Below are 15,100 nucleotides of genomic sequence, written 5' to 3'. Positions count from 1 at the left end.
GGTTTCTTTGTGGTTCTCGTTCATCCCTCCTCCGATCATTGGCCGAAATATGATTATCTAATCTCTGTGTTCATCGAAGTAGTGTGTGTGTGTGTGTGTATCATCTAGAAGAAGCTCCTCGTGATAAAAATGTTGTGGCACGCAGCACACCACACACGTGACCTATGCACATGCACGGATCGAGCGCCGGGAAGTGCAATGCGCCTACTTGGGTGAACAGGGCTGAAGATGGTGCGTGTGTGCGCGCACCACGAGTCGTCGGCCCAAACAGCAGTGGATTACTTCTATTGCCCACAACACCAACGTTGGCCTTGTTTACTTATCTATAAAAAATCTATGACACGTGATATTGTAGAGTGTATGTTATTGCTCCAAAAATTGTTTCCCTCGGCTCGCCCTCGGCCGCGCTCTGGCGCGAAGAAGTTCCGGGTTTCGATAGCTTCAACGGTCCTGCTTCTGGCGGTCGCCGCTGATTGATAGTTTCGATCATTCGGCTAGCCAGTCGGCCAGTGTGTGTGTGTCTGTGTGTATGTGTGTGCTGCTATCTCGGTAAGAACTATCAAATCATGTGTTCATTCATTAACCTTATCGTGTTTTTACAGCATATCATCATTAGCGCGCAGCATCAGTGCCTCTCGACTCGGCGCACCTTCCCTGCCCAACGTTTTCGTGCGTTCGGGTCTCCGGAGTTTGGGAACTTTTATGGAATGCCAACCTGGCGTGCGTGCGTGTGTGTATGTGTTTGTCGGGTGTGTGTGTCTGCTACTAACCGATACACGGGGGTTAATTACTCAGCTGGTTCCGGTTGGTCGCACCGCGCGGCGCGGCGAAAAGAACGTGGAGATCGGTGCGCTCCTTGGATACGGAGGGTTCCGCGGCCTACTAGCAGCAGTAGTTGACTCACTTTGTTACTTAGTAATAAAAAAACAACAAACAGTAAAATGCTGTACCGCGCATTTCACCACACTAGATTGGCGACAGGCCGATCACTCTGCGCACGGCGGTCGATTGATTGGTGGGTGCACTGCCACGACGCGCACCCCACCACGTACTGGAGGAAGGAAGAGTACAACAAACAAACAAACAAACCAACAGGGCGATCCAGATCCGGAAGTTGGCGCGCTCAGTGATCTAGGGGGACCTGGACCCAAGAGAAGGAGAACGCGGGAAGCAACCGCGTTGATGGTCCTGCCGACCGGCTGGTCACCGGCTGGGCATTGGGAAAAGTCGTATGTGATGCTGCGTGGAGCCTCTTCTCCCCCCCCGGTCCGTACTCTGTCCGTCGTTGTCCCCTAGCAGCCACACTATACTGTGCCTGTCTGTCTGTCCGTCTGTCTGTATGCTGTGTAATCGCTCGGTCCAATGTATCATCCAATCGTTTCCGTTTCTCGCAGTGTCCACACACACACATAGGTGTCCTCTCTCGGCCGTTTCGCGCTTAAAACTCGGCAAACTCCTTGGCGCACTTTTCGGTGCTGGAAATGCGCAAGGTTTCCTCCTCGTAGTCGTCGAAGTTGCTCGTGTCGCCCGGGCCCTTGCAGCGCGGTATGAACGGGGCCTCGATGCGCTTCTGGAACACGGCGATCCAGTCGGTCGAGGCGAACCATCGGTGGCCCTTGATGTCGTTCACGCCCGCCTTCAGGTTGCCGTAGCGCTTGGTCAGATCGACTTGCAGCAGGTTGCGCAGCAGCTCCTTCAGCTCCGAGCCAAAGTGCGACGGGAAGCGGACCTTGCCGGAGACGATCTTCTCGTAGATCTGGATCGGCTGGTCGGCGAAGAACGGCGGGTAGCCGGCCGCCATCTCGTACACCAGCACACCGAGCGCCCACCAGTCGACCGCCTTGTTGTAGCCTTTGCTCAGGATGATCTCGGGCGCCAGGTACTCGGGCGTACCGCACAGCGTCCAGGTGCGGCCCTTCACGCGCTTCGCGAACCCGAAATCGGTCACCTTCAGGTAGCCCTGCGAGTCGATCAGCAAATTTTCCGGCTTCAGATCGCGGTAGATCAGATCGAGATAGTGCAGATACTCGAACGCCAGCACGATCTGGGCGGCGTAGAAGCGCGAGTGGGGCTCCGAGAAGCGGCCCACCTTCCGCAGGTGCGAAAACATCTCGCCGCCCGGCACGTACTCCAGCACCATGTACAGGTTGGAGTTGTCCTTGAAGTGGAACTTCAGGCTGACCAGAAACGGGAACGAGATCGCCTGCAGGATGCGCTTCTCGTTCAGCGTGTGCTCGACCTGCTTCAGCTTCACCACCTTCTGTTTGTCCAGAATCTTCATCGCGTAGTAGTCCTTGGTCGATTTGTGTTGTACTATCATGACGCGCCCGAACGAGCCCGTGCCGAGCGTCTTGATCCGCTCGAAGTCATCGAGCGCGGCCGTGTTGGTCGGGTTGCGCTTCCACTTCTCCTCGAAGTCCTCCTTCGCTTGGTCCAGAAACTCCCGCACGCTCTCGGCAGCGTCGACTTTCTTGTTCGCGGACGTAGCGTTATTGCCCATGGTTACTACTATTAATTACGGTGTTTTACACGTCCTGCCTACGAACCTCTCCGAATGGCTGTTCTTGCGCGTGTGTGTGTGTGCAGTACCTCTGCACTTTTACAACAATCAAGTGTATACAAATTTACTAACTCACGGTACGCCCGGCAAAGGTTGCTGTTTTTGCGGACCGAGAGAAAATGTAAAAAAACGTTGCAAACTCCGTTTCACGATGCAACTACGCGCTCATTCCTCTCTTTCTCTCGCGCCGCTGTTTCAACAATGATTCCGTGTTCCCACGCGCGGCCAACAATGGTGTGGCCAAGTGGCACTGGAAGGACGACGTGGTGGTGGTGCCCCCGAGGTTGCCTCCGCGAACCTGCTAGGTTGGGCAAAGGTTTTCTCTTCTGCGTCCTGCGTTGACCGTTGACAAGTGGATCGATCCTTCGGCCCCGTTGATGTGTGAGTGTGCGCGTGTGTGTATGTTAGTCGTAGCAGGCTTTTGCCCCGTTCCGTTGCTAGCGCGAGAGGGAGGTTGCCAACCGGGTACGCTTTACCAGCTGAGCTTCTTTGTCAGAGTAGCCAGTGATAGTAAAACGAATTTTCCGTCAGTCGGTGCGACACGGAAAAAGCGAAACACTCGCTCGCACTCCGGATTCGATCCGTTTGAAATGTGCTGCTGCGCTCTTTCTTCTAGTGCACGTAATACTTTTCCGAGCCGCGATGCACCATGACTCCCCGCGTCCAGTGGTGGGCCCTCCGTCGGTCGGGTGGGGTGTGCACGGTCTAGCAGTGTCCGTCCGGAAGCTGTCACTTGAGACCGCGGCGACGGACGGGCGATTTTTCCGAAAACCACCGATTAGTAGTCCACACTAGACACTAGCAGCAGCGCCACACACACAAAAAACCGAGCAAAAGGAAACCCCGTTCGCGCAGCAACAGCAAAAAAATGTGTGCCCCTCTCCGCTCTCCGATGATCTCGATTTTCTTTTCTACAAGGATTCTCTCACGCGCGGTGAGCGGATTCCCTCACTTTTCGCCCCGCTCACTTGGCTCGCGCTCTCGTTCTCTCACACACTCTCTTTCTACGGCCGATAATAGCCCTCTGTACCGCACACGGCGGTCAGCGGTCGTTCGATCGAAGCGGCCTTCTCTTTCACCTGCTCGTGCCTCCCCCTCGCTCGTCTTCGCGTCCCCGCGCTCACACCCGCGCTGCTGCTGATGATGGGGTCACAATTTTCATCCGCGAACGGAAAGGAAATAGATCGTTACCGTGCCCGCTTCAACTGTCCGGCACTGTTGTCTCCAGAGATGGCCAACTGAGATTTATTATCGAGCGAACGGAACACCGCACACCGCACTACTACCCCCCTCAGCTTGCTTGCCACAGCACAGCCAGCAAGTGGAACACAGTAGACGGGGATGGCCACTAGAATCGCGTCTCAATCGGCCACTATCGTTATACACAGCACACACGGCACCGCAGCTCGTGCGAACACACTCGAGATGGTGGCGAGATCCGGTAGGACTTTTCGCAGTGGCGGCCCCCCCTCCCCTTTCGCAGGAAACCTTTTTTCACTCTTGGTTTCTGTATAGTCGTCTGTCCCCAATCCGACTAGTAGACTGCTGCTGTGCCCACGGTCATATCAGAGGAGAAAAAACGGAACACACCAACACTTCACACGCACGCACGCACGCACGTACACGTCCACGTACACACACACACACAGGCACACTCTCGTCCCCGGAGGGTTCACGCACGAAAAAAAGGTAAAAAACGTTCACTTGCACTTCTCACGAACGGTCTGGCGCTGGCTGACGGTCTTTCTTCATTGTTTTCTTTTCTTCCTTGCTCGCGCGCGCCCTGTGGCCCTGTGCGGGAGGACAGGTGGGCAGGTTACGCTGGTGCTGCTCCCTCGCGTAACGAGATGATGATGTGTATTGTTGCTGGCGCAGCGCAGAGTTTTTCGCGTTTTTCCTCGACTTCCTCGACGGTCGCTTTGGCCTCTGCTCCCGCAAAGACGGCACACACACGGCGGATACTTATCGGTGGTGCGAGCCTATTCTGTCTGTTCCCGTGATCGTGCTACTGCAGAGACGACGGACGACGGAGAATATTTACTCGGACTCAGCAGGCCACTTACACACCACTACACACCGTCGTCGTTCAGTTGCGCTGCGCTACGCCTCTCGAGCCGTCAACCCGGCCGGCTGTAAACGGGCACAGGCACCACTACACACGAAAATCGTCGACGACGACGTGTGAAAAGAGCCATCTATTGGGAAAGAGGGAAACCAATTTACCATACGACAAAAGAGACACCCAGGCGCCATCTGGCGCAATTGCTGTTATTCGAAATGACCGTTACTCGAGCAGAAACTGCTGAACGCGGTGCAGTTTGACGCTAGAAGATACCCATCGCTGCCCATAGAAACGGAATCCTCAAGGCAATAATAGCCATCGCAGAACGGCTTGCCGGCCCGGTGACTTCCGCAAGCTCTAACAGATGCTGATCGAACAGGGAACCTGATGTTGCTACCGAAACCAGGCACCTGCACCTAAGATTGACTTGGAAAGGCCATCCTACCTCCCCGGATGCCAGCCGAAAGAAGTATATGCGTTAGGAAGGCTACAGGACCAAGAGTCCAAGGAGAGTTTTTAGAGGGTAGATCCATGGGACTATGGAAGGATACAAAAGAAAACGCCAATACACGAACGCGCGTAAATACATTACTCTTATGCGTTTAATCTCTAATTCTTGCAGCATTTGCTCTTGCCAAACGCGCTGCCCGCACACATACGTACGTGTAAGTGTGCGGGCTGATGTTTCTCTTCTCCTGTGAGTATATCTCGTAACTTTCTTATTACAAACAAATATATTTTCATCTACCAACCACCGCAAGCACCACATTCCTCTTCCTTGTTGGGGCCACTCGGGGCACCGGGCTGCCAGGGGTTGCACTATACGGGACGGGGAAGGGTCTCCAAAGGGTGCCCCTTTGTTGCGCCCGGCCCACTAGTGTAGGTGCTGGAGAGTAGTACGTTTAGTTTGATTCTAGAGATGTGGCGCGTTTGGCTGCTTCCGCCAGTGCCATTGCGCGGCCATGTTGTGGTTTAAATATATTACGAATCTAAATCATCCTGCTGGGAACTGAAGTAGCTGACGAGCTCGCCGAAAACGCTGCTGCTCGCACTGGAGGACGTCGCGGCGCCAGCGGACACGCCCGACGCGGGCGCCAACGGTGACCTCGGTGACCGTCCTCCCTCTTCTCCGCCGCTCGCGTTAGGGCCCGTCGAAGGAGGCGATGTTGCGCCAACGGCGGCCGCCGCGTGCTCGGCCGGTGCTGTCCTGGACGAGGGCGAAGGCGGAACACTGCCGTGCGGTGTCGGAGCGCCTTCGTCTCCTGCCGACGCTGCGGGTGCTACGGAAGCAACCGTGGCCGCTGCCGCCGCCGCCGCAGCTGCCGCCGCTGCCGCAGCCGATGTCGCTGCATGATGATGGTGGTGGTGATGATGCGGTGGAACATGATGATGATGATGATTTTCTCCGCCCGGTTTCAGGACGTGCTGAAACTCTAGGGGCTGCAGTGTGGTGAACGTGGTCGGCGACAGGGCGCTGGTGCGATGCAGCTCCCCGAGCGATGGTGGCGGAGGCCTGAGATGGTGCGCACGGTCCAGCACGTTGTAGTACGGATTGTAATGACTCGCCGGGTTGTAATCTGCAACGGGAAAGGAATTGTTTCAAATTAACAGAACAGTAAGGACCCGCAAACGACACTACACACCATGATAATGTTCCAACGAGCCAACCGGAGGACCCATCATCATGCCGCCCGATGGCGGAGCAGTCGGTGGTGGTCCACTCGATGCTTTCGGTTTCCCCGGTGGTTTCCAGCCACCGTTATACGCTGCCGCCGGGTCACCGAACACGGCTGCCGGTGGACCGGCAGCCCCACTCATCGCCGCTATCCGCTGCAAGCTGGAGCTGCTGGAAGCGAGAATACTGCTGGGCAAGGGACCGAGGCGATGGGCGAACAGTGGGTTCTCCGATCTGTCGAGAAAGCAAATAAATGCGGTTCAATTCCTCCGATCGCGAGTGTCCTTTAGGCGATACTTACAAATACGATAGATGTGACACGGAAGAGGGCACCGAGATGGGTGGCTCGTTCGCGTGCATACCACCACCGCCGCCACCATTGGCCCCGTCCGGCCGGGAATGTACCTTAATCGCTATTTCTTGCGCGGCAGCAGCTGCTGCCGCGGCCGCCGCTGCAGCAGCGATGGCCGATGCATTCTGTTGAACTGTAACGGAACGTAGGCGATGAGATTGCATTGGCGTTTTGGAAAAGAGGAAACGAAATCAGCTACGTTCCGCTCCGTTGGCAACTTACTTGTATTATGGCTGGTGGAGATGGGCGGCGGACGCAGGCCGCCTACCATCGGTGGACCCGTGGTCCCTCCCAGCGATACCGGTGGCAATCGCACACCGCCGGCGTGCCCGTGGTGTAGATGGGGCAACAGTGGCGACTGGTGTGGATGGCGCGCCATTGGCGGCGGCAACACCTGTTGATGTGCCGGTGGTCCGGGCACTTGTGACGGTGGTGCCCCTGGTGCCACTGGTGATGCTGCTGCTGCATCCTGAGCACCTGGAGGTCCTGACGTTGGCGATAGTGGAGGCCCTCCTCTTCGTTTCAAGTCCTCTCGAAGCGGCGTAATCTTCTTTCTACGCCCGGGACGCCGCTCGGCCGCTGCCGTCGCAGAAGCTTGATGCGGCGCGGGACCAATCGGTGCTATTTGTGGTGCAGCTGTTACCGGAACGGCCACCGTGGCCTTCGAGTGTGGCGGCAGCGTTACCGGCATGTTGCTGCCGCTGACCGTCGTCGGTGGTAGGCCCGGATGTGGTTTTAGATGCGGCACATGACCGAGCATAGACGCAGCGGGAAGCGGCATCGCACCCGGTGGCAACCGGTGCGCGTGATGGAGGTGGTGGTGCTGTGGACTGGAATGGTGCGTCGGTGGTGGACCACCCTTCGGTAACGGGACACCGGCCGCCAGTCCACTGATCAGGTGTGCCAGCTCCGGTTTGTGGTGCAAACCGGGACCACCGGTGCCGGCGACAAAGGCCGCCAGCGATGGGTGATGCTGAAGGTTGCTTCCCGGCGGTCCGCGCATTAGAATGTCCGGCCGCATCCCACCCGGAGCTCCCGGGTGCTCTTTAAGCAACGGTGGCGGCGGTACCGTTGGATGGTGTTGCTGCGGCCCCGTTTGCAACGCGCTGGCCAGAATAGTACCGGCGGGCCCGGCACTGGCCGCACTCATTATGGTGGACGTGGGAATGCCGGTGATCGGTGACCCCGGAGGCGGTAGTGTGGGCTTCAGTAAGGCCTTCATCGGACTTTGCACGGCTGGCGGATACGGCGTGCCAACCGGACCCGCTCCGGATTGTGCTAAATTCATTGGATGCAGATGATGCTCCTTGCCGGGTGGCGGGACTCGAGCAACAGCAGCGCCACCGGCAGCACGTGCTTGCTGCAGCAGAAACTCATCTGGATCGTGTGACTTGCGACGATTTTTCGACGGAGTTCCCGTTGGCAAACCTTCCGGCTGCGGGGCACCACCGGTGGCCGTTGCCGCAGCCACGGTCGCCACCGCCGTCGCCGAAGGTTTCAGCTGATGGTGGGCAAAGTCTTCCTCCTCCATTATCTTGGCCAGCGCTTCCTCGTCCATGTCGTCGGCGTTCGGATCGAAATCCTCCGGCAGCTCGTCGTCGAAATCGACCACCGAGTCTACGGTCGCGATGCGGGCCGTGTTGCCGCTGGTGCTCTTGAGGAAATCGATGTCCAGTATCCGGGCGCTCTCGATCACCTGCATCGGCACGTCCGACAGCGATCCGTCCTTCGGCCCATCCTTGCCCGCCCCGAGCGGATCGATCTTCGAGTTGGCCAATTCCTTCGCCTTGGCCGCGTTGTTCTCCGCCAGCATGCGCTTGATTTCTTCCTGCCGCCGTATGAACTGTTCCCGCTCCTCCGGCGGCGTGTCGGGTCGCTGCACTCCCGGCCGGATACCGTCGTCGGAGCTTTCGAAATCTTCATCCACGATGTAGTGAATCTTTTTGCCGCGCGTTTTCCGGTCCGTCTTCTTCGCGCCATCTTCACCATCCGCCGAGCTCCCGCCGGCGGCTCCCTTTCCGGAGCCCTTTTTGCACTGCTTCTTCGCGATGCGTGGCATCGTTTTGCCACCTCCTCCCTTGCCCTTGCCACCGGCCGCACCATCACCGCCGGCCGCGCTGCTCCTACTGCCGTCGCTTTCGCTCTCGCTCGATGCCAGCGGCCGATTCGCTTTCGAGCCAGCCTTCTTCGGTGGTCGCTCGAGGTGCTTGCCGCCACCAACGCCACCCTTCCCGCCAGCGGCCGTTTTGCTGCCACCCTTCGATTTGGACTTTTTCTTATTGCGCCTCCAATCGCCGTCGCTGCTGCTGGCCCCGGTACTGCTGCTGCTGTTGCTGTTGCTGCTACTGTTCCGACTGCTTTCCGTTTCCGTGTCACTGCACAGATCGTCACTGTCGTAGTCTTCGCTGTCCTCCTCTTCGTCCTCGTCGTCCAGCTCCAGATCGGGATCGTCACTATCGTCCGCCAGTACGCCCTTCTTGCGGTTCTTCCTACTCTTAGCCGCGCTTCGGCGGGCTTCCTCTTCCTCGTCGGAATCGTCCGAGTTCTCCACGATCCGCCGCCGCTTGCTGACCGCAGCCCGACCGCTCGGTCTCCGGCCTCCACCGACGCCTCCAGCGCCGCGACGACGCACCTCCAGCGAGCTCTCGCTGTCCCCCGTCCCCGTCTCGTCGTCCTCGTCGTCATCGTCTTCCTCCTCGTCCTCCTCGTCGTCCGATCCGCTCACATCGCCCCGGAAGTCTTCGTCCGAGTCGTCGTCTGCCTCTTCCTCCGAGCTGAACTCGATCTTGCACAGCTTCTTCTTCTTTTTGCGCTTCTTCTGCCCGGCGGCCCGATTTCCGGCCACTGCCGCCGGTTTGCGTCCTCCCGCGACCCCGTCGTCCTCGTCTTTGGCAACCTTCCGATCGGCTACCGAAGCCGGATCCCCGCCATTCACTAACCGATCGCCGTCGCCGCCGTCGCTGCCGCCGGTTCCTTCGGGGTGCTCTTTTCCCTCGGCCAGCAGGGCCTGCTTTCGGCGTGCCTCCTCCTCCGCCTCGATGATCGTGCTAATGTCCTTCCCCTTGGACATTCCGTGCCGCTCATCGTCGTCGTCCTCCTCTTCCTCCGGTTCGTCCTCCTGGTCCACTTCGGCATCATCGGCAGGCACCGGGTCACAGTTGCGCATTTCGCGCCGGATCGCCGAGTCGATCAGATTATCGTACTCGTTGAACTTGTAGCTCACCTTGGCCGATGCCCGACGCCGCAGCTTGTAGATGGGTATGTCGTCGGAGTCGGTGTTATCATCGCTACCGCTACGCACGCTGCGGCGACCACTGCCGTCACCGTCCGAGCCATCGCTGCTCGATTGGCTCGATTGGGAAGCGCGATCGCCGGATCCGCGACGCCGTTTCGGTGCTCGTCGCTGGCGTCGCTGGTGGCGTCGTTTACGGCGTTGCCGCTGGCCCTCCGTCTCGTCGTCGGACTCCATTGGCGAGCCACCGTCGTCACCGCCGGCCGCTTCCCGTGCTGCCGTTCGATTCGCTTCGGCTTCAGCACGCTCCAGCAACCGCTGCTGCTGCCGGGCACGCTTTTCCGCCCGCAGTTGCTCTTCGCGCCGCTCGACCAGCGCCAGCTCGGCCAGCTCGGCCTCCCGTGCCGTCTGTTCTTCCTCCAGGCGTCGCTTCTCGTCCGCCACCAGTTTCGTGCGCAGGGCATCGAATACGGTCAGCTTCGACTCGAGCCGCTCGATCAGCTGCCGGTGCTGGCACACCGGACAGAACCAGTCGCCCTCGGGGATGGAGAACAGGATCGGCTTGAGGCACGCACAGTGGTACCCCTTGTCGCACGAATCGCACAGCAGAATCCACTCCGGTTGGTCCGTCGTTTTACACTCCTGGCACGCGTGGTCCGCTTCATCGTCCTCCGCCTCCTCCTCCCTCTCGTCTTCCTCTTCGTCGCGGGCGCGTCGGGCCTTGCGGGCGGTACGGGCCCGCTTCAGTGGTTGCGCCGGCGCTTCCGACTCTAGGTCCGACTCGGGCGAAAACTCGTGGTCCGACTTCAGCACGTGGCTCCGCCGGACGTCCTCCTCCGAGTGGTAGTGCTCCACGAAGTAATCCTCCGCCTCCGTCTCCGAGCTGCTCTCCGGTGACGTGGCACTGTTCCACGTCGACTGCTTCGCCTTGGCCAGCAGCTGCTCGTCCAGCTGCTGCTGCGCGAGGCTTTTCTTCTTCCTTTTCTTCTTCTTCTTCCGCCGCCGACCGTCCGCGCCCAGGCCGCCGTCCGAGCTGCTACTGTCCGACTCCGAGGACGACGATTTGCCCAGCCGATACTCCTCGTCGGACACCTTCATGCCCAGATCCTTCTTCTTCTGCACCGCATCCGCCTTCATCTTCTTCAGCATCTGATCCTCGATCTGCCGTCGGTTCGACTCCTCCTTGATCTTCTGCATCGCGATCCGACGGGACTGGCGAACCGGCGGATTATTACCGCCGTCCGAGCCCGCACCATCCACCAGCACCATCGAGATGTCCAGGCCGTCGACTGGAAACAAAAGGCGAGGACACCGTTAGTGACACAAACGCCGCCGATCCACCGCCGACGCCGGTACTTACCTAATCCGTTCCGATGGCGCCGCTTCCGCTTTCCTGGACTTTGTTTGTCTTCCGCTTCTTCCGCGACTGGCGGTGCCTCCGCTTCGTTGGATTCCTCTTGTTTTATCCCCACGGCGATCTCTGGCTTCTGATCCTCTGCAGGGTCCACCGCCAAATCTTTACGATCGGGTTCGTGTTCCTGCTTTGGTTCCGCTTTCTGTTCCACTTCCGTGTGGTCGGAAGATGGTTCATGTTTCGCGACGGCCGACGCCTCCACCATCCGCTCGGGTGTCAATTCCTTTTTCAGAGCTTCTTTCTCGCCCACCGACTGTGTGGCGGGCCGGTGGTCACCGTTTTTCTCCGTCTTTAGTGGACTTTTTGCATCCTCGGCTTCCTTCACGCCATCCGCTTTCGTTGTGCCCTCCGGGGTCACTAGCTTGCTGTACACTTCCAGTTCCTCTTCCTGTGACGAGGCTTCTTCCGTTGGTGCTATCGTTGTTAGGAGCTTTCTTGGAGCGGCCGCTTTTCGGCCGGGGCCACGCTTTCTCTCCACAAGCACAGCAGTCACGGCTTCGTCCCGGTTTTCGGGTCTTTTGCCGCGTACGGCTGGCGAAGACTTTCGGCTGTTTTGTTTCGAATCATCCGAGGGTTTCTGTTTGGGGTCCGTTTTCCCAGGCAGTTCCTCCGCATCGGCTCCATCGTTTGCGCCGTCACCGTCACCATGCCGCTGTCGCTGCTGCTCGATGCCTTCTTCCGATTCGATGCCTTCTTTGGTAGATAATGGTGCGTTCTTCGACGGGGCCACTCCATTGCCATCGCCCTCCTCCGGCTTGGTATCGACGGGAGGTGAATGCGGATTGCCCTCGCCATTTCCGGCCCCTTTCGCAGCCGTAGTTTCGTGCGTTGCAGGTTCTGTCGCTTCCAGCTTCTTCGTGTTACCCATATCGTTGTCTGCTCCGGTGCCGAATCCGTAGAAAAACATGATCGGTTCTTCGACTACTTCGCTAAACATGGGCTCCACACTACTGTCGCACTCGGCCCCAGTTCCGGCGCCTTGTACCACCAACGGTGGATCTTCGATCGCTTCTCCCACCATCGCTTCCTTGCTGGGTTCTTCGTCCCGTGGCGGCTTCTCGGTGTCATCCGCTTCAACTTCAACTTTTTTATCGGTCACCGGTTCGTTCGTCTCCGCGCAATCCACCTTGGCGGTCGGCTGGTCCGCTGCATTATTCGTATGCACTTTCGACTCATCTGGCTCCACCTTTGGTGAAGGCACTTGCTCCTGCTCCTCGTCCACGTCCATTTTTATGCTCTTGTCCTCTTCCTTCAATATCGCTTCTTCCGTGTCGGTCCGGTTTTCCGATGCAAGATCCATGGGCTCACCACTCGCCACCGGTTCCGGGTCAGCTCCGTCGTCCGTCTTCATTTCCGACAGTCCGCTGGAAGGCTGTTCTTGCTGTTCGGAACTATCTCTCGGTGGTTCCTCACCGAGCGATTCTGCAAGCACTTTGCCTCCATCCGGTGTCGCCTCTATCTCATCCTCTACCACGTCCAGTTTGCTGCCATTCTTTGTTTCTTCGCCAGTCTCGCCGGTCACGGAGGATTCGGCAGTCTTGTACGTGCGGCGCGATATGATCAAACTGGGCAGTGCTTCCGTCGGTGCCGGAATCGTGCCCAGACGCATCGCTTCCGATTCACTCGTACTCTCGGCACTCTCGTCCTCTTCCTCGTCTTCCTCTTCCACTGGCATCGCCATCGGAAGCGGTTGGATCGGTCGATTCTCCTTCAGCATCTCGATCACGTTTACAAACTCTTCCCGATTGCTGCAAGGACATCAACACGAAAAAGGTAGGTCAATCAGTAGTAGTAGTAGTGCTCCCTCACCATCCGTATCCTATCCACCGTACCTGGCCACCAGTGTCCACGTGTCCATCTCCGCGTCCGTTTGATAGATCTGCAGGTTGGCACTCTCGTCCATAAAGTACCAGTAACAGTTGCCCTGCCGGTCGCGGCCCAGCGGTTCCAACCGCAGCTCGCCGGCACCGGTCGTGTTGATGTGGGCTTTAAACTTTGTGTTCAAATCGAACTGTCCCTCGAGCAATGCCTACAAAGGGGCAAGGTTTTGGTTACACAGACTGCTCCGGAACCGTTGCAAGCCCACCCTGCTTACCTTCAGGACGCGCAGCTTCACGGCCAAATTGGCCGTTTTGTAGCCGAACCGTTCGATTTCCCAGGCGTCTTGGTGCGAGTACGAGTGTGCGAATTTGGCCAACGCCAGCTCCCAGCGGGCTGCCGGTACCTTTTTGTTGATCTTCCGCATTAGCTTGATGTGCAGATCCGCCAGTGGTTGAGGAACTTGAGGGAAGCGATAGACAGGGTGAGCGATTGAGCATCGTTTTGTAGCGAAAGGCATATTTTTACAGCAAACACCCGTTAATCTTACCCGTTTCGGTGTTCACTAGCATCGACCGGAGCTCGGCAATGTTCCACTCGCCGACGTCCAGGAATGGGCCGAACTGTTCCATGAACGAGAGGATGGTTCCAAAATTTGGATCATTCTCGCAGGTGACTGCGGCCGGGGTGGCGGCCATCTCGTGGCCTTAAATATTTAACGTTTTATTTAGTACACTTTTAAATCACACACCACAAGCCCGGAAGGCCAGTGATGCGATGTTGATGATGCTCTGATGATGGTGATGATGATGCTGATGGTGAGGCTGATGCGCCTACTGCTGCTGCTGCTGGTGCTACTGCTGTCGCTGCGAGTATCATATTTTATGTGTCACAAACAAGTAGGCGAAAGATGCGAGCCGGAAGATGATGCCAAGACCCATTTCCATGGCTTACTGGTGCCACTTCTATTTACTATTCACACCAACTTAAGGGTCCACGATACTTCACCGGGCCGGAGCACCCCTTTCGGAGTGCTTTGTCGCTGCAGCGCTTTTGTGTATAGCATCAAAAAATGGCAAGCGTTCCTGCGTGCGTAGCCGACGTACCGTACGACGACGATCGCCGGCCAATTTTCCGGCCAGACCCGGCTCACAGGCGGAGCCTTTGAGCGTGGATCAATACCTCGTAGCCGTAAAACCCATTGGTCGTCGCGTATTTTGTAGCGTAAATTCACTGCTTTCAGCCACAGCACTGATCACCGAAGGAAAACACAAGCATATTTTTGAGACGACGGTGTAATACAAATTACTTTCTCACCGTCTCGCTCTGGCGGCACGGTGGCGTAACGACACTCTCTGTCACACACCGTTCGCGACAGCTTGTTCGACTGGTGGGACGATTAGCGCAACTTTTGCGTCGGAGACAGTAATTATTGGGCATAAAAATTACCACGAACGGGTTGTCTAAATCTCCAAAATGACTGACCTTCACCGATTGTCGCCTCAAGGTGATCGAAGCCCGGAATTCATAGCCAAATGCGGCTTATTTTGACGAATGGTGCAAACAAAGGGCAAGCAAGCTTGGAAAAGGTGTAATGCGTTTTTACGACACTTGAATCATCCACACGAACAGTCGGCCATCTCGTTTCGTTTACAAAATTTTGACATAAAAATGTATAATTTTATACAACTTCTTTTCGTTATGAGAGCAATCTGAAATTTTTTGCAATTTGGAAATCAAATTCGCAATCTGAAATTTTTTGTCGTCGTCTTCTCGTCCTTATACCTGGAAAAGCTCACACGAAAGCATTTCCGGTGATGCTTTCGCACCAAATCTGCATTTAGTACAGGACGATGTACAGTTCGAAAAAGGGGAAAAATTTCCAATGTGTGTGTGAAATGTCAAATGACGAAAAAATTACGATGACGAAAAAAAGACGAAAAAACTTTCATCACCAATATTAGCAAACAACAAAATTTTTCGTCAA

General features: G+C 57.2%; 2 protein-coding genes across 2 annotated transcripts; both read right to left on the bottom strand.

Moving 5' to 3' along the window:
• Positions 1-1,113: 1,113 nt before the first annotated feature.
• On the bottom strand, positions 1,114-2,500 carry LOC128274965 (cAMP-dependent protein kinase catalytic subunit 1). The gene has a single exon (XM_053013320.1). It carries the CDS (start codon positions 2,498-2,500, stop codon positions 1,439-1,441), a length of 1,062 nt encoding a protein of 353 aa, XP_052869280.1. The 3' UTR covers positions 1,114-1,438.
• A 2,756-nt stretch (positions 2,501-5,256) lies between these two features.
• On the bottom strand, positions 5,257-13,811 carry LOC128269897 (remodeling and spacing factor 1). The gene is made up of 9 exons (XM_053007301.1): positions 13,664-13,811; positions 13,391-13,575; positions 13,128-13,324; positions 11,242-13,043; positions 7,356-11,170; positions 6,872-7,310; positions 6,599-6,782; positions 6,266-6,531; positions 5,257-6,199 (listed from the first exon to the last, which is right to left on the bottom strand). The coding sequence occupies exons 1-9, from the start codon at positions 13,809-13,811 to the stop codon at positions 5,604-5,606; spliced, it is 7,632 nt and encodes a 2,543-aa protein (XP_052863261.1). The 3' UTR covers positions 5,257-5,603.
• Positions 13,812-15,100: the final 1,289 nt, after the last annotated feature.

This window comes from Anopheles cruzii, chromosome 3, assembly GCF_943734635.1.
Source record: "Anopheles cruzii chromosome 3, idAnoCruzAS_RS32_06, whole genome shotgun sequence".
NCBI lineage: Eukaryota > Metazoa > Arthropoda > Insecta > Diptera > Culicidae > Anopheles > Anopheles cruzii.
Note: the sequence above shows the minus strand (reverse complement) of the source record. Positions and strands in the feature narration are given on the sequence as shown.

Bases quoted from the DNA above. Each gene is read 5' to 3' on its own strand.
- LOC128274965 (XM_053013320.1), bottom strand. From the start codon at position 2,500: ATGGGCAATAACGCTACGTCCGCGAACAAGAAAGTCGACGCTGCCGAG.
- LOC128269897 (XM_053007301.1), bottom strand. From the start codon at position 13,811: ATGGCCGCCACCCCGGCCGCAGTCACCTGCGAGAATGATCCAAATTTT. The intron at 13,325-13,390 runs GTAAGCAGGGTG...GCCCCTTTGTAG, and splicing joins TGAAGCTGCGCGTCCTGAAG to GCATTGCTCGAGGGACAGTT. The intron at 7,311-7,355 runs GTCAGCGGCAGC...CCACACTCGAAG, and splicing joins CGGGCCTACCACCGACGACG to GCCACGGTGGCCGTTCCGGT.